The sequence below is a fragment of the Bos indicus genome, chromosome 11 (assembly GCF_029378745.1).
Source record: "Bos indicus isolate NIAB-ARS_2022 breed Sahiwal x Tharparkar chromosome 11, NIAB-ARS_B.indTharparkar_mat_pri_1.0, whole genome shotgun sequence".
NCBI lineage: Eukaryota > Metazoa > Chordata > Mammalia > Artiodactyla > Bovidae > Bos > Bos indicus.
Window position 1 is genome coordinate 11,111,182 of NC_091770.1, and position 19,280 is coordinate 11,130,461.

General features: G+C 45.8%; 1 protein-coding gene across 1 annotated transcript; it reads right to left on the reverse strand.

The window, feature by feature from the left end:
• Window positions 1-1,367: 1,367 nt before the first annotated feature.
• On the reverse strand, window positions 1,368-18,873 carry CCT7 (chaperonin containing TCP1 subunit 7). Its single transcript, XM_019969927.2, has 12 exons — window positions 18,647-18,873; window positions 12,945-13,098; window positions 12,210-12,316; window positions 10,626-10,751; window positions 9,817-9,869; window positions 9,289-9,460; window positions 5,763-5,927; window positions 4,863-5,051; window positions 4,036-4,133; window positions 3,345-3,477; window positions 2,653-2,859; window positions 1,368-1,724 (listed from the first exon to the last, which is right to left on the reverse strand). Exons 1-12 carry the CDS (start codon window positions 18,650-18,652, stop codon window positions 1,503-1,505), a joined length of 1,632 nt encoding a protein of 543 aa, XP_019825486.2. The 5' UTR covers window positions 18,653-18,873; the 3' UTR covers window positions 1,368-1,502.
• Window positions 18,874-19,280: the final 407 nt, after the last annotated feature.

Below are 19,280 nucleotides of genomic sequence, written 5' to 3' on the forward strand. Positions count from 1 at the left end.
TGCCTCAGGAAAGTAAATGGTAGGTGGCTACATTTGCCAGTCTGTCACCAAACCTTCCTGTAGCTGAAATGCACTGATTAGCAAGGAGGTGGATGATCTGAATGGCGTCAATGAGGCGAACTGAAGTATTATGAAGACCTGTCTCAGGAGGGTAGGCGTCGCTGGAGGAAGACCATGCGGGTTACTGCCCCCGCCAGAGCTTTCAGGGTCTGCAGGTAGAGCCTTGAGGGGTCATTTCTGACTCTCAGCCAGGAGAAGCCATCTTTAAGGGCAAGCCCAGCAGGAACAGCACACACCTGCCCATCCCCTCACTGGCTTGGGCACCAGAGAGGGCTCCGGCCAGCCAATCCGACTTTCGCCTGACAGAGACCAAGTTTCCCATCATGGTCTGGCTCAACATTCCATTTGACAAAATGGGGTTGCCCCTACTGATTTGATTCCTCAGGTCTTAAAATGAAAATCAGAAAATAGGTATTTAGGCTTAAAACTGTGTGGCTCTAACATCAAACAAGTAGCTGAACACATCCCCACAACTCTGAGCCAGCTATTATCATCATACAGGTAGAACAACTGGAAAAAATTTACTTAAAGACCATCAAGTTAGGAGGGATGCCAGACTCCAATGTGTGGACCTACCACCACCTTAATCTACTTTTGAGTTCATCAAACTCGGAGTGGTTGAAATTCAGATTAAAAAAAAAACAAACAAAAAACCCACTTCCCAGATTCAGGGAGCAGAAGCTTTCTATTAATTAGTTAACTGCAGGCCAACTCTGAGGACTAGCATAGAGGAGGAGGCAGTTAGAATGCTTATTTTATCTGTGCCGGCCATTTTCAACTTTCACTGGTTAGAAGAAAGCAGAAGGGACCCCTCAGGACCATTAGTGGCTGAATTAAGACCAGGTGGCTCCTTCAGCCACCTCCTCAATGGACGCCCTTCTAAGAAGTCACAAGACTTTAGAAACATTGCTTCAAGACTCCTCAACCTCAAGATCTTAAATAAGAGAGATTAAGGGACCGAGTCAAAAGAATATGGAAGTAAAAGGGGTAAACAAGATATAATGTAATGCATTTAACAGAAACCCAGAGAAACCCTAGGAGCAGTGCTGGGCAAGGTCAGGGCCAAATAAGATGACATCAGAAAAAAAGGAAAAAAAAAAAAAGGAAGCAACTCCGTATCTTCCAGCTGCTTCTAAGACTGAGAAAGCAGCTAAAGCAAAACTTCCAGACAGGAGCCACTTAAGTGGAGCGCCTCCCCTGGCCGAGTTCTCTTTTCTACCTGCTGGGTGAGTACACATAAAGCTACAATTCTGAGCCACAGTCATTTATGAGTAAAATTCCTGCACCCAAATAATGTGCAAAATGGATTCTAGGTTTTTTAAGTTTTATTTAAATAACCTCCAGTGAGAACACAGTGGGCCAAATACTACCCCTTCCTTGTAATATCTGACCAAGACAGAGTAAGCACAGCCTGCCGGGCACTCGTGTGAGGGCTGGGAACCTCAGTGAAGGCGGCCACGACCTCGGCCCCGGCCAGCGGCTGGGGAAGCATCCACTGTTGAGCGAGGGTTCTTGATGGTCTCATCGACAGACACGATGAGGCACGCGGCCTCGGAGGCGGCAGTCAGGGCGTTGATCCGCACCATCGCTGGCTCCCACACAAAGGCCTCAAAGTTGTCAGCAATGTCCTCAGTGTTGATGTCCACCCCGTACCACATGCCCCCCTGAAAAAGCAGAACAGAGGGAAAATGATACGGAACTGCTCTCAAATTTCTTCCTGCACATCCTCTGAATGACTGAGATTGAGGCATCCTCAGGCTCTCTGAACCCGCTGGCATCTCCCTAAGGAAGATGGCATTCCAACGGGAGCCTGGAAGCCTCTTCCCGTCCCTGCCCTCCACCACCCCTCCAAACCTGAGAAGTGCTACCCAGGGCCTCTCCCAGGCAAGCTGCTGGGTTTTAGGAAGGCCCCATTCTAACCCTCAGGTCATCTGAGGACTGTATGTCAAACCACGCTTCTCAAGAGGATGACTTTCCAACCCTTGATCTCATTTTATCATCACACTGCTTCCAGTAGCCCCCATTTTACAGATAAGGAAACGGACACACAAGAGAAAGTAGCTTGCTTCAAGTTCTGACACAAGTCGGAAGCAAGGCCACTCACTGAGTACTGTCGTCATCATATTGAGCATTTAACAAATGGCATTTAGCAAACATCTCTAAATGAGTATTGGCTCAACAGCAGATGAACAAATTAAATTCTCAAGAGATGCGTGCTCTACATGGAGGTAGTACAGCCATGGCTGGACTGCTGTCAGCAGGGCCCAGAAGTGCTGGAGGAACCCACGAGGAACCCCATACACACAGTGGTCGTACACGCTTCAGGGAGGAGGCTACCGTGCTTCTTCATTCCCTCAGTGCACCAAAAGGAGTGACCAGACTCTTGAAAGCAGCACTGAAGAAACCCTGGAACAACTAGTCCTGACACCATGGCTTTCCTTTTGACCTCAGAGGAGGCAGTCAGTTGGTACCGGGTTTGGGTCCAGCACCATCACCTGGGCTGAGCACACAGAGCCCGAGTAAGCACAGCACACTCAAAGAATCTAGCCCCATCCACCCAGTCCCTGGACTCAAAGGAAAGGAATAACCCACCTGGGCGTGCCGAGCCCGTAGCTTGTTGAGGATGTTTGTGGCATCAAAACCAGCATTGTCACAGAGCTGGCGTGGGATAATTTCCAAGGCCTTGGCATAGGCCCCAATCAGTAGCTGCTGTTTTCCTGGAATGGTTCTTGAGTAATCTCGAAGGTACTTAGAGAGCTCCATCTCGATGGCGCCACCACCAGCCACCACTGAATCATTCTGCAAAGACCAGACACACCTCTAAATTCAAGGAGCCCCCTGTCTAAACTCCAGCCATGGCCAAATTGGGCCACTCAGTCAACAGGCCCCCTAGACTAGAAGGAGGGCTGGCTCCTCACTCCCTCCCCCAGCCCAAGCCACAGGAAGCCTGGACACGGACCACGCCTAGCACATCCCAAGTGCAATCTGGTGAACCATCCGGTTTCTGACCCTCTTCACGGTCACCTACACCCCGAGGGCACTGGCACAGTGCCGGGGACGACTGACTCCATCAGCTCCACAGGTGCTCACAGGACAGGTCTTGGCTTTTAAGGCAGCGTGACTTATTCTGAGAGACTGAGGGTGTTTGATCTGAGACAACCAGGGCCCACATGCCCACTTGGAAGGACAGGTTATACAGGAAAGGGATCACCACACAAACCCAGGGTCGCATCAGCTCAAGAGGCAGAGTAGGCTGTGCAGGCTGGAAGCCCCCAGTCCAGTACCTTGATGGCCCTCCTGACAATCATGATGGCGTCGTGCAGGGACCGCTCTGTCTCCTCCATAAATTGCTCTGCACCACCACGGAGGATGATAGTGCATGTCTTGGCCTTAGGGCAGCCAGTGAAGAAATTGTACCTACACCCAGGATCAAATTGTATCTGTGAACTCATTTCTGCTGCCAACCCACAGTGTTCTGAAGTCACCAAGTCCTCCCAACACTCAACAGCTGCTCTTCTGTCCCTCACTAAAGTTCTCCAAGCCCACCCTTAAGAGCACGTTCTTGGGAAGGTCTAGGGCTGTACCACAGGGGTATAAAAGACTGTGGAGTCAGATTGTAGACCCGATTTGACCTTCTTTCTTCCTGAAACACTTTATATAACTTAACACTATTCACCCCAAGAGATTAAGACCTCAGAAGACAGTAGCACATGTTACTGTAGCCCGCCAGGCTCCTCTGTCCATGGGATTCTCCACGCAATAATACTGGAGTGGGTTGCCATTTCTTCCTCCAGGGCATCCTCCCCACCCAAGGACCGAACTCGCTTTTCTTCATTTCCTGCATTCGCAGGTAGGCTCTTTACCTCCAGCGCCACCTGGGAGGCCTGTTATATATACACCACGAACCAAAGATGGCAGAAGGCCACCAGGCAAGTCTCATGAGCTAAGCAAACAGAGCCCAGGCCTGCCACTCACCTCTCGCCTCCAATCTGAGTCTCTTCAAAGACCTGGCAGCGGCCCAGAACATCTGACGACAGCGCATTCACACTGGTCTGGATGGAGCCTCCACAAGCCTGAGGAACACAAGACAAAATCATCTAGCAGTGACAGATCACATGAGGTGGGAAGCAAGCATCCTGCCACCTAGTTTTATAGCCAATTCGCATGTTAGACTGCCATGGTGCCCCAGATACACTAATGACCCACTCTCACCCTTGACCTCAAGGCTCCCTCTGGAAGAGGAGAAAACAAAACAGAATGAAGACACATGAAGGCAAACAAGCCCAGTTAAAAAGCTTTACCCAGTACCTTCTTCCCTAAACTAGGGTGCTCTGAACCCAGTGACTGAAGTCATGATCAGTGCTTTAAAACTTAAAGCACCTTGGCAAGATGCTTAAGAAGGGAGGAGGGACTTCCCTAGCAGTCCAGTGGTTAAGACGCCATGCTTCCAGTGCAAGGGTGCAGGTTCCATCCCTGGTCGGGGAACTAAGATTCCACAGGTGCAAGATGCGGCAAAAAAAAAAAAGAGAGAGAGAGGAAACCTGGCCTGCAGCATCAAGACTGGAGCTTAGCCAGCTGATCATAGCACTACTGCTAGGTTCCCTCACAAATCAGCTTTCCTGACTTGTTTGGTTAGATTAACTCTTACATAGTAGTATGCACACTCTGGAACTGAAGTGTTTCATGGCAAAAAGAGTTGAGAAGACAAGCCCAGATTCACACACCACTCCAGTACACTAGGGTACGTGAAAACCCCTCTGGGGCCAGAAAGACCTAAAAGCAGCCCGTGAGAACCTGGTTACCATCATTGTCCTCTTCAGATCCTCCTCCGGCACTCGGCCAGCGCAGAACATGTCCCTGTCAGCAAAGTACTGGGTGGCCACATCCCCGATGGGGAGTTTAGATAAGACGACTTTGGCTCCAGAATGATGGATCTTCTCTAACTTGTCATAAAGAATGTTCCACTCAGCATCAACAATTGCCTGATAATCCTGAAGAGACCCAGAAAATACTAATTTATTAGGGAATTAACAGAGGGTAAACAGAAGAGACTCCCCTCAGTTCAAATAAACAAGGACCCTATAAGGTAACTTAGGAACCACCTAAAATTTTCAAACACAAAAGCAGAAAGTAATCTGAGCACTGGGAGCTACTCCAGAGCTGGTATTTGCTAAGGTGTGAGGCAGTTTGGGCAGCTAAGTTCTAGCTCCTCTGAGGCACTGCAGCCACGGAGTTCCCAATGACAAGCCCTTTCCTTCAAAGGCCATTCTGTGTTCGGGATGCATTTTCCAAGAACAGATGCTTACAGCTGGGTGACAGCCTTGCTGATACCAATGTTGGGAGCACACCGGTCCCAGCAGCATGGGACAGTCTAGAAGGGCAGAGCTCACATCTGCCCAAATAAGAGGAATCAAAATACAGGGCTCATTTTATAGCTGAAAGGCTCCCGCAAGCCCCTTCTCCAGGGCCAAAGGATAATGTTTCAGCAGGTTTGCCCTATCCAAACCTCCTCAGGTCCAGGTCAGAGTAGAGTGAGAAGAGTGGGCCTAGCATTTAGACATCAATACTTAGGGGCATAGGAGGGGAAAGGAGCCCATAAGGTACCTGAGAAACAAAGCTAAGCCCAAGATGACCACGAAGGCCCAAGGCTTTGGCCCAGAATGCTGCCCAGTTTCATGCCGCTGCCAGCTGGGAGGACCTACCTCAACTGTATGGACTCTGATTTCCGCATTATCTTTCTCAGCTTTCAGCTCGAGCTCAACATTTAAAAGGGCAATCATTGGATTATGGTACTTTTTGGGCTGCATTTCAAACCCAGCATAAGAGAAAGTCTTCTTGAATGCGACGCCAGCGACAAGCTGGGACTCCTGTTTAAAAAAATCAGACGGTTCAACAGTTCAGTACTGGCATGAAATAAAATCAAGTTAGTGGTGTGCTGGACTAATGCATGTCCATTTCTGTGAACCTGTAAGGGTTAATTATGTTTTTATTCCACTACTGTAACAAAGTTTTTCCATCATCCTAAATGCTAGGAAAAATATAAAAACATATTTTGTTTGTCCCTTCAGGATAAGGAAAACCACTTAGCTTGCAGAGACTAAGCATGGGAAAAGCCTGTCTGGGCTGTCCTTTAAGACTGACCCTCCAAAGCACACGTGCCAAGGGATGCACTGTCGTTCCAACTCGACACCTCCCAGTCTTCACTGCACATATGTACACACACCCCTTCCTACCCGTACTGCACGTGAGCGCACAAACACCTGTGTGCTGTAGCCTAGATGCTTCCTCTCTTCAGGAGATGAAAACAAAAGGTCATAACAGTCAGAAATTTCCCGCAGTTCTCAAGTTATCATCGTGGCTTCTCTCATCTCAATCCCTCAAAATATGAACTACTACACCACTCATTCCAAAACAGAGCCTGCTGCATGGAAGATTTTACAGAAGGGCATGATGAAAGCACACGGCACTTGGGAGTGACTTTAACACTATGAGAAGGCAGGCTCAACCTGAGACCTCTTATTAAATGACCTGGTCATTTCCCACTCCATAAAGAAGGGTATATTCAGGAAGTGAAGTGAGAAAGAAAAAGACAAATAGCATATGATATAATTTACATGTAGAATCTAAAATACAACACAAATGAACCTATCTATGAAATAGAAACACTCACAAAGTGAACAGACTTGTGGTTGCCATGGGGGTTGGGGGTTGGAGGAGAAGTGCGTTAGGAGTTTGGGGTTGCCATGCAAACTATTACACAGAATGGGTAAACAAAGTCCTACTATTCAATATTCAGTGATAAATCATAATTGAAAGGAGTATGAAAAAGAAGCACAAGCTGGAATCAAGATTGCCGGGAGAAATATCAATAACCTCAGATATGCAGATGACACCACCCTTATGGCAGAAAGTGAAGAGGAACTCAAAAGCCTCTTGATGAAAGTGAAAGAGGAGAGTGAAAAAGTTGGCTTAAAGCTCAACATTCAGAAAACGAAGATCATGGCATCTGGTCCCATCACTTCATGGGAAATAGATGGGGAAACAGTGGAAACAGTGGCAGACTTTATTTTTCTGGGCTCCAAAATCACTACAGATGGTGACTGCCGTCATGAAATTAAAAGACGCTTACTCCTTGGAAGGAAAATTATGACCAACCTAGATAGCATATTCAAAAGCAGAGACGTTATTTTGCCAAAAAGGTCCGTCTAGTCAAGGCTATGGTTTTTCCAGTGGTCATGTATGGATGTGAGAGTTGGACTGTGAGGAAGGCTGAGCGCCGAAGAATTGATGCTTTTGAACTGTGGTGTTGGAGAAGACTCTTGGGAGTCCCTTGGACTGCAAGGAGATCCAACCAGTCCATTCTGAAGGAGATCAGCCCTGGGATTTCTTTGGAAGGAATGATGCTAAAGCTGAAACTCCAGTACTTTGGCCACCGCGTGAGAAGAGTTGACTCATTGGAAAAGACTCTGATGCTGGGAGGGATTGGGGCAGGAGGAGAAGGGGACGAAAGAGGATGAGATGGCTGGATGGCATCACTGACTCGATGGACGTGAGTCTGAGTGAACTCCGGGAGTTGGTGATGGACAGGGAGGCCTGGTGTGCTGCGATTCACAGGGTCGCAAAGAGTCGGACACGACTGAGCAACTGATCTGATCTGATCTAATGAAAAAGAATTAGGTATGTGTTAACAATCACTCTACTGAACAGGAGAAATTAACAGAACATTGTAAATCAACTATATGTCAACAAAATAACAATTTTAAAAACTGTATTCCGTTCAATGACCTATGTGTTTTCTCGTAGTACTAATCTACAGTTTTAGTCTACAATACATAATACCGTAGCCTATCAGGGAACAGATTCCTACATCATTCAAATCCATAGCCTCCTAAAGGGGGTGATGCCTGAGCTGAATCTAGATGGATGCACTGAAATTAGTCAAACAGAAAACGAAAGAGATGTCCCCAACAGGCAGAGGCAGTGTGGTGCAGTCAGGGGATGAAAAGCCATTAGCAGTTGCTGGAATACAAAATAAAGAGGGTAGGGGGGAAAAAAGAGGGCAGGGACACGTTTAGGAGAATCTTAAAGGCTCTGCTAAGGCCTGACTCTTATCCTGTGGGCCTGCAGAACCCCAAGTGGCTTCACACACAGAGTGTAAATTGAGGAACCTCACCCTGCAGCAAAAAATAGAACGAACTTAGGGGATGCAAGATTGGAGGAAGGGTGCGTTACCAGGACAGAGGTCTGGTAAGAGAGACAGACTGAACGTACGTGTGGCTTGCAGCCCCTGGCTTTCTCACCAGTTAAAATTACAGTTCTGATCCCTAGTTTAGTGAATGCCAATTTAATCTCAAGGGTTTCTGGAACAGAAGATGGAACACTGAGATCAAAGCAGCGTGTAAAGACAATGTCAGCAAGTCATGACGTAGAGAATGGGCTGAAACACAACCATCTGGGGGCCAAAGGCATGGGAACGGCTCAGATGACTTTCAGGTTCTTCACAGCTTTGTTATATACAGGGAATCTCATCCCCCTCTCATGTGCCATGACAGGAAGAGGAGGAGATGAACAGAATGAAAACGCAATTGTGTTGTGCAAATACAGTAGACACTAGTCACTATTTTAATTTAAATAAGTGAAAAAATATGTTGTTAAATAAACAAAAGTTGCAGGACACTATGTACTACAAGTGAGCATTCGTTTCAGAAAACAATATTTACATTTATACTTATCGACGCACAGTCTGGAAGAACACACACAGTTAATAGTGGTTTCTGGGGCAGGAGTGGTATAGGAGACATTTCTGTTTTCCTTTAGGACTTTCTTTACAGTTTGACTTCCGTATTATCTGTTCAAGATAAATGAATAAAAGAAGGGACAGCCTGCCTGAACCGCTTGGAGAAGAATGGACTGCAAAGTACTTATATTTATTGAGAGGGTTTTAGATAATTTATCAGAGCTAGCCCTGTCCCCTCCGACATTAACACTGAGATTCTGAAAATCAGCCAGTTCATCCTTCGATTCTGCTGACAAGTAATACAAGTCTGTGGAGGTTATAAAATGCACCTACAGGAGACACTTATAGCCACAGTATGAGGAACACAGCTGGCTTCCCGCCCAAGTGCTCTCTCTCTCTATTCCTCTAATGTGTGCTGTCCGCCTACACCAAGCTGCCTACAGGGTCGATGTGAAAGCAAGAGCCTCCCAGGGAGGCCTCGGCAGGCTCACCTCTAGGGCTCCACCTTGCACCTTCTTGATTCCAATCATTTTAAGCTGCAGCAAATCATCAAGCATCATCACCGCGTCCACCACCATCTTAGCGAAGAAGGCTTTCTGCTGGGAGATCAGCTTGGAGCTCAGAGCAGTCATGGCACATTTCTCAAGCAGCTTCCTCTGCTCCCTGGGACACAAGGGTGGGACCTGCATCAGGCCTCGAAAGCCCCTCTTATGGTACTCTATTGCAACGTGGAGATGGTTTCTATCCTAGCCTTTAAATTCAGCCCTCAACACTTTGTCTTCTGAATCTTTAGGGAAGATTACCAGTGACAAATGGTGATTGCACTCAAAGACCTCATGACTGACAGCTCTTCAACTACAGTCTACAGCCTCTCTTGTACTACATGGACTGACTGGGGCACAGCAAGGGGTTTAGCAAGGGCCAAACAGCCCCAGTCCATGCAGGGTATTCCAGCACGCTTCTGCATCCTATCTGGCCATGGGAAGTCAAGGTTCTGACAAAGTTCACTGCAAACTTACACTTTATCTTCCTTCTTCACAGTCACTGCGATCTCTTTGATCTTGTTAACTGCCTGCCAAGAACAGAAACGGGGTGAGTCTCTCACGTTAAAAACAAACTGGAGAAGTGGGTCCCAATCTCTCCTGCTAGTTCCTCATCTGTTTACGCCCAAATCTTAAGTACTTCGACAGCTGAAATAACATTTCTAAGTCTTAAAGCTGCCCAGAAAAATATACATCTCTAGTTTAGAAAAATGCTCTAAGTTAGAAACGTAGAGCAGGCACAGAACAGCACTGGTGACAACCTGTAGTACTTTATACACTAACTATGTCATGTAACACATGATACACATATTTGTATGTTAAACATTGTATCCTTTCAAAGCCATCTTTTTCAAAAGATATCCTTTCATACATACTTCTCACATATGATTTCATTTTAATGTCACCACCCCAAAACAGAGACAGTAAAGAAAGTAAGGTGAGGAGGAACTGACTTACCCCAAGTTAAAGAATGAAAGTCAAAGGTCAATAAAAGCAAGGTCTCAAGATGTGCTATGAAGTACTTGATAAAAACAAAACAGCTCTCACTTACTGACAGCCTGTGGTATGTCTACATCATAGTCTGTGAGGAAACTGGAAGCTTAAACAGACTAAGTAATATACCTAGTCAATAGCTATTGAATGGTAGAACTGAGATTTCTATGGAGTAGAATTCAGAAAATATTCAAGGAATGTTGTCCCCAGACCCTCCACAACCCAATACAGACCATATCCCAAGAGAAACAAAAAGGTGCCCAAGCGGCCCAGCTTCACTAGCACTCCCATACCAACTGTGTGGCAGTGCGGAAGGCGCGGATGATGATCTGCGGGTGCAAACCTTCCTCCACGTAGGGTTTCACCTGTTTCAGAAATTCTGCAGCCAGCAGGGTCACTGAGGTGGTGCCGTCACCGACCTGGAACAGGATGACAGGAAACTCACATCCTCTCATGTTCAGGAATAAAACCCCCAAACTCTGTTTTCTAGGCAATCTATCCATTTAAACTGGGGTGTTGCTGGGTAGATATTCATCCCATCAAATGGTCCTGGGCCACAAAATTAATTCCACAGCCAGGCCCATTCTCCAAAGAGGGTTGGTCTGGACAAATTTTCCCAGAATATGAAATCATATACACAAATTAACCAAGAACTTATTTACTATGGACAAGGTACTATGATCAGTAACACAATATACATGCTTATAATATAATGCTAATATGTCTGATGCTGGGAGGGATTGGGGGCAGGAGGAGAAGGGGATGACAGAGGATGAGATGGCTGGATGGCATCACCAACTCGATGGACATGAGTTTGGGTGAACTCCGGGAGTTGGTGATGGACAGGGAGGCCTGGCGTGCTGCGATTCATGGAGTCGCAGAGAGTCAGACACGACTGAGCGACTGAACTGAACTGAATATGTCACAAATAACAAATAATGGTAGCAAAAGGTATGAGATAAATGGGAACAAATTCTACAGGAGTTCACAAAACAAACCTCTAAGGATCAAAGTCATCTGTATTTTAAACACTATTTGGAATAAGCAGATTATGAGCTTGTTTTTCTTAATGGCAATTTTCTACAATGGGATCTAAACTTTATTTTTAATAAAGGAGAAAAAGAATAAGAGCTTTTTTTCCCTCTGCTTCCCCTTTTCTTTGAGAAAAAAGAGTTTTTTTAGAAAACTGGTTAACCTCTGATATAGAAGAAATTTACTTTTAACTCACTTATGTTTCTGTGGACTGTAAGAGATGTTAGGGAGAAAAAAAGTTACTGTGGCAAAGGGTTTAAGCTGCCAAATTCCTAGACAGAAAGGTATTCCTTTGTTGAAAACTGCCATACTGTTTTCCAGGCTACAGGGTCTTAATAGACCTTTTACTGTAACTTTGGGAGGTTATCTATAACACTCTGAAATGCAAACTTGTCTCTCTCAATAAGACTCCAGTGTTAGAAATGATTTTTAAAAAGGCAAAGACAAGTTAATGTCACTGACAGGAACATAAAATGGCAAATTTTATGTTATGTGTGTTTTACCATTATAAATTTTTTTTTTTTTTTTAAGAAAGAAAAAAGTGAACTGGAAACAATCTCCAACTCCATCTTATAAGGCAACCAACAGATGAGAGCGTAAATTATTTACTGAGCAACTCATATGAGTAACAGCCCACAGGCCTGGTTCTGAGACCTGAGCCACAACACAGTGAAACAGAAGGAATTTTAAAGGGCTATTAATTCCATCTACATAGTTTTACAAACCTGTATTTGTGAAATTATGGTTTTAGATATAAAATCAAAATGCTTAAAGAAAGAAGAGCAAAGGAACAAACAGGCATGTGTTTCAATCTCCACTGAAACACATAGACTTGATATTCCTACCTCAGCATCTTGGGATTTTGCAATGTCCACTAAAGTCTTCGCTGCAGGATGGACAACATCAAGGAGTTTCAGAATTGTGGCCCCGTCATTAGAAATTGTTGCTTTGCCTTTAAAGGAACAAACACAAAGTAAAAATGTAAAGATCTTTCCTTAAATTCTGACTTCTAGTGGACTTGGAGCCCATATACACTTTACTGGGACAGGACAGAGGGTCTTGTGGTGGAAATGAACTGATCTTTTTATGGATTTAGCTCTGGGCACAAAGGGCCACCTAAAACCACACATTTCCAAAAACCATGAGCTCTTCATTTTCCCTAATAGCAAACCTCTACTGGATGCAGAAAACATTTTAAAAAATAAGAATGGATAATCATTTAGATATTCTTAACAGTTGATACCCTCGTATTTCACTTGTAAATTAATACATAAAGCATAATGTGGAATTTGTCTCAGCAACATGATACAACAGGAGTGACTACAGGCAACTTCGGAAGGTTCTACTTCATGTTTTTAGGCCAAATCTCTCTACAAGGCAAGATTCCTGAACCTGGCTTCTCCATATATTCCCAAGAGGCTCAGCATTCACGACAGTGTATGAAAAGAAGTAGCTTCAGAGAGAGCAATCCTTCAGCGATCTTAAAAGCAGAGGGATTTCCGTTGCCAAGCTCTGCTGGCCCCAAACACTTTAGAGGAACCTCCTCTTCTGCACACTGGTCTGAGAAACTCTGCACTTACCTCGGCCATCCACAATGAGCTTGTCCATACCACGGGGGCCCAGGGTAGTTCTGACAGCCTCAGCAATCACCTGGCAGGCACTGATGTTACTTACAAGCTGGGGGATGCCTTGGGAGCTATCAGTCCCCTCTTTCAACAGGATAACTGGTGTGGGCTAGAGAAGAAAGAGCAATTCACTTAAAAAAAAAAAAAAATCTGGAGGCCCCTTTAAAGCACATTCCCCCAATGTCCATCCACTACATCTATTCCTTAAATAGCCTCTACCCCCAGAGACACCATGCTCTGTAGGTATACCAGAAAATGGTTTGAGAAGCACTGATTTAGTCAAAAAGAACAAATCAAATAATGTATTCTTCAGTGTCCAGTTGAAAAAGCATACCCCTTTCAGCTTCTGACCCTGTTTCCCGGGTTGAGGAGTTAGGCCACCACACAGGAGGAAGCGGGCCATACTTATTGCTCACTCCAGCAAACACCCGTTCAACCGCCTGAGAGCTTAACCGCAGAGGAGATGGGCACTGATGCAGAATGAGATGCCAAGAGCTTCAGATGTTGTCCCAGAGATGCCCAGGCAGGTGGTTTTACCAATGATGGTAGCTGGAGTGTAGGGAAATGGCTAGGCAGATAAACAAATGGCACGTTTGTCCTGCCTCACAAAATGACAACTCTAATTTGTACAGCAGTGTTTCCATCTCTCATGCTGGTTCCATAAAGCTTTCTTGTGACTAATCTCCAATCAGATACCCTAAACAAGTTTTTCTCTATTTTGCATTGGTCTCAGAACAGTCACTATTCTCTTATGACTGATTTTATGTATATTAAACAGATAAGTGTAAACACTGTTTCAAAACTTGTCTTATGTTAGTTATGTGTGTGCAATTAGGCTATGTTGTTATTTAGTCCCAAAGTTGTATCTGACCCTCTGCAACCCTATGCTTTGAAATTTATTTCTTACTGTGAATTGCAAACGTAAAGTTTGACAGTCACTGCCCATGTCCACCCCTGGGGATATTTCAAGTGTTTGAGTGGAGAAGACATAGAAAAGCATCAGGCTGTCTCAGTCCAACAAAAAGAGCCAAGAATTCACAAACTAGAAACTCAAACAACCCATGAGGCTGACTCCACATTAACTGAACAATTTCTTTAAAAATTTGACTTCTTTGGCCCGTGTAGCTGGAAGGTAGTGAGAAAGCAAAAGACTGGAATGAGGTTGAAGAAGCAGACAGGAATCAAATCACTACTCATTTGCAGACTACGGTAAGGAGTTTATAGATTTTATTCCTACAAAGAAGGGATGCCCTGGAAAAGCTTTTAGCAGAGTAATGGCATAGTCTAATTTACACTGGGGTAAAACAACAACAACAACAAATAACTGTAAGAGGCAAGATATAATGAGCAACTGCATAAAAACAGGCTAGAAAGATGCACAACAAACTCAAATAAGTAAGAGTGGTAAAGAAAAATTTGAAACTTGGGTATTTTATTTTGTTTCAACTTTTCCTAACAAACATATCATACATTATTTAATGGCTTCTCTGTACTCTCAGAATTCCTTCGGGTCCCTTGCAAGGAAAAATGGGTTCCCCAAAGGCCCCTTCTCCCAGTCCTGCTAAATCATTCCTCAGGGCAGCTTCAAGTCATCTCTGGTCCAACCCTGCCCCAACAGAGATTTACATTATCAATCAAAAACCAACTTGAGTCTTAATCCCTTGCTAGTCCCTTCAACAGAGTCATTCACCCCACCAAGTCTAACTTATCCAATGCTTTTATAAACTTTTTCTCATCTCTAACTCCAAATTATACACCACCTGCAAGAGCCACACTGCCATATTCTACCGAAACCGCTTTCTTCCCACTAGGCCAGCAATTCCTCAGAGCTGCCATTCCTCTCAACAGTAGTTAACACGGGCACTGGGATCAGGGGATCCCAGAACTCTGCTCCTTCTCAAGCATAATGTTTATATTGCCATCCATCTTAAAATACAAGCTTCATAAAGGTAAGGACTACACTAATTTCAATGTGTAGAGTGCCTAGATTTGGCCACATACAAAGCAATATACAGAAGCTTTTGGTGCTGAAAATTCCAATTACATTATCAGTTGAACCTTGAACAGCATGGTTTGAACTGTGTAGGTCCACTTATGCCTGAGTTTTTTTTCAGCAGTAAATACTACAGTACACCACCACCTGAGGTTGGTTGAATCCTCAGATACAAAGAAATCAAGATATGGGGGCTGACTAAATCATATGCAAACTTTTGACTTAGCAGAATCTGGGCCCCTAACTTCGGGAGTTATTCAAGGGCCAAATACACTTGAAAGTGCTTTATACACATCATGAAGTACGGTGGCAACCAGTCCTTATTTTTGGAAAAGCATCAGCAGTACGGTGACACTAAATTCACTGAGACTTCCTAAGTACAAGCAGGAAGGGCTTGGAAGCAGCTGCCCACGTTGTCCCAAGTTCTATGCTGTATAGGCCCTACAGAAATGGCAGGCTGGGTACAGAGATCCTGTGGGGAGGAAAAGGCGGCAGGACTGGACTGAGCCAAGCTAGGTCTACCAGGACGGTGCCTCTCTGTCAGTCCTCCAAGGGCAAGCCCAGCTCGTGTCCTTGTTACTTTCCAACCTCGTTTTTACTCAAGTGAAGAAACAACAGCAGGATCCAATAATCTGCCAAGGGTATCTACCATGAAAGGCTTGCTAATTTCAGCTTAATGATCTTCCTTTTCCTTAATAACTTTTAATAAGCATTATTTAGCTTGATGCTCTATAAAACCACAGGTGTTCATACGCTAAGGCATGCAGTGCTGAACACAAAGGCAAGGACATACCAATACCTTCTGTGTGGCTGTACCGAAGTCACAGGACTGAGCTTTTTGAGGAACCCTCCTACCTCTTTTTCAATCACAATTGGCTTCCAGAGTGTCAGGTACCAACTCAACACCAGGTACCAAACAATAACAGCAAGAGTTCTTGGTGACTTAAGTTTCATACTCAAAAAGGAGAGCTATAAAAAGTCAAACAGCAAGGAAACAGACCAGGGGTCAGTTCAGGAAAAAGCTGAGGTGGTGGGCTGGGGCCTCTTGGTGAAGGGTTTTATCGCAAGTCAGAAGAACTTTGGGGGCCGGAAATATAATACCACACTCGAAGTCATACGTCCATTAAGTGGCACAGTTAATTACAAACATAGGCATTCGGTGTGGCTCCAGAGCCCCTACTCTCAAGTGTTCTACTATGCTGCCACTGCATGAGATGAAGATGACTTCAGGGAATAGGTACCATTGAAGACCGACTGAAAAAGGCAGTACTGGGTGTATGAAAGGGAGAGGGTACACAGAGTAACGCCAGGTTCCTACTGTCTCGGGCACAAGCAGCATTCTCAGGGCATTTGGTAGACTGCACACCTGACAGCTGTCAGTCTGACATATGACTAGGTCAGGCAGAAGTTGAGGAAGCAGGAGAAGAACAGAGAACTGAGCTGGACTGATAAAAATGGACAAGCGACCTGCCAAGTGCACAGGAACCACAGGTCAGGGTTTTACCTCAAACACTTAAGAGCTGGCCCTGTTCAACAGCAACTCGGGGGACATCACTGAGGTTGTTTGGGACCCATGGAAGGTACCTGTAGAGTTGGAGAAAGGGATGCCACAGAAGGGGGGAGGGGAGGGCTACAGACAGCCTCCAGGATTCACCTGCTTCCCTAAAGAAAATGAGACCCAGAATTAGGTGGCCAACTAGAAAAGCCATCTAATGTCACATCTGGAAGGGCAGACAGGGTCAGAGGCTGGGTCTTCTCACCTCTAATGCATCATCCCCACTGCCCTGCCCATTCTCCTAGTTGAGAAGTTGCACCTCAGAAGCTGTACTAGGGGCCTAGTACATTCAGTAGGTACTAAAAGTTCAAACTACCACACAGCAGTGCTTATTTCACATCCTAGCAAGGTAATAATGCTCAAAATCCTTCAAGCTAGGCTTCAACAGTATGTGAACCAAGAACTTCCAAATGTACAAGTTGGATTTTGAAAAGGCAGAGGAACTAGAGATCAAATTGCTAACATCTGCTCGATCACAGAACAAGCAAGGGAATTCCAGAAAAACATCTATTTCTGATTCATTGACTACGCTAAAGACTTTGACTGTGTGGATCACAACAAACTGTGGAAAAACGTTAAAGAGATAAGTACACTAGACCACCTTAACTGCCTCCTGAGAAACCTGTATGAGGTCAAGAAGCAACAGTTAGAATCAGACACGGAACAATGGACTAATTCAAACTGGGAAAGGAGTATGTCACGGCTGTATACTGTCACCGTGCTTATTTAACTTATACGCAGAGTACATCGTGCAAAATGCCTGGCTGAAGCTCAAGCTGGAATCAAGATTGCTGGGAGAAATAGCAACAACCTCAGCCATGCGATGACACCACCCTAATGGCAGAAAGCAACTAAAAAGCCTCTTGATGAAGGTGAAAGAGGAGAGTGAAAAAGCTGGCTTAAAACTTAACATTCAAAATACAAAGATCATGGCATCCAGTCCCATCACTTTATGGCAAACAGATGGGGAAAAAATGGAAACAGTGACAGATTTTATTCACTTGGGCTCCAAAATCACTGCGGATAGTAGCTGCAGCCATGAAATTAAAAGACCCTTGTTCCTTGGAAGAAAAGCTATGACAAACCTAGACAGCATATTAAAAAGCAGAGACATCACTTTGTCGACAATGGTCTGTATAGTCAAAGCTAAGGTTTTTCCAGTAATCATGTACAGATCTGAGAGCTGGACCACAAAGGCGGCTGAGTGCTGGAGAAGACTCTTGAGAGTCCCTTGGACTGCAAGATCAAACTAGTCAATCCTAAAGGAAATCAGTCCTAAATATTCACTGGAAGGACTGATGCTGGAGCTGAAGCTCCAATATTTTGGCCATCTGATACGATGAACTGACTCAGTGGATAAAACCGTGATGCTGGGAAAGATTGAGGGCAGGAGAAGGGGACGACAAAGGATGAGATGGTTGGATGGCATCACCGACTCTGTGGACATGAGTTTGAGCAAGTCCGGGAGTTGGTGATGGACAGGGAAGCCTGGCGTGCTGCAGTCCATGGGGTCGCAGAGAGTCAGACAGGACTGAGCGACTGAACAACAAAATGCGTTTACTTAATGAATGAAGGGATGATCAGCGGAGTAATCTGTTTTCAATGATGCAGCAGCAAGGTGGCAGGGAGCGGGGCAATGAGAGACCACAGCTCTCCTTGGGCTCCGTCCCCATGCTGCCTCTGCCGTTTATAGGAAGCACCCTCCTTCACATCCGCATTTTTCAAGACAGCCAGAGCTTCCAAGTCTGGCCCTGGACCGCGTATGCACGCTCAACCCGCAGTCATTTGACCCAGGTCAAGATTATGGGGGGCTCGGAAAACCGGGTGATCGACGCAGGTTCAAGGCCCCGAAGCACCCTGGGACTTGTAGTCCCCAGCCGGCCCGACCGGAGCCTCCTCTTGACCCCCACAAAACCCTTGCTGAGGGCAGCTGCTCCGGGCCCGGGCCCACCCGGCGGTAGCGGGCCGGGGTCCTTCACAGACAGAGGGTCGGAGCGAGAACCGAGTCAATAAGCAGGAGAAGGTTCTACGAGACTAATCTAGGCCAGGCGGCGCCAGCTACCGACCAGATGGCAGCGGATGGAGCCGGATGACTGAGATGCGACTCACCATCATCTTGTAAGCTTATCCAGTGGCCGGCTACTCCTCTTCTCCGCGCCCGGGACGCCCAGCAACCCCACAATGCTCCGCGGCAGAGAAATCCCCAGAAGCTTCACAAAGCCGTTGGACCGGGAGAGGAAGGGGTGGGCCACTTCCGCCACTCTATGGTTCGCTACCATAGAGTCGGCGTGGCTAGAAGGGTCAGAGGCTGGGCCTCGGTGAGAGCTACGAGAATCGTTGGTAAGGGAAGGTTAGCCGGTTTTCCATGGTGCCATTATTTTTGAGCATGTAGAACCCTTGCTTGGCCGCGTTAGCCACTAACTCTAATTCTATTCCCCCTATCTCCCAAGACCAAGGGATGCAATAAACGCATATATTTATTGACTGGTGACTGAGAGACAGGCCTTTACTAAGCATTTGACGTGAGTGAGCTCGTTGTTACACACTATCGTTTTGGTAGTACCACGATCACGCCCACTTTACAGACGAGGGAACTGAGGCTGAGGGGTTAGGTGTCCAACATCACACGTGGGCACCTGGCCCGAATGCTCGTTTTCTGGTTTGGCATTGTCAGAGCTTCCTCGAGTGTCGGGTACATCAGGCCTACTGGTACACCCCCAGAGCCTACTGACTACGACCGCAC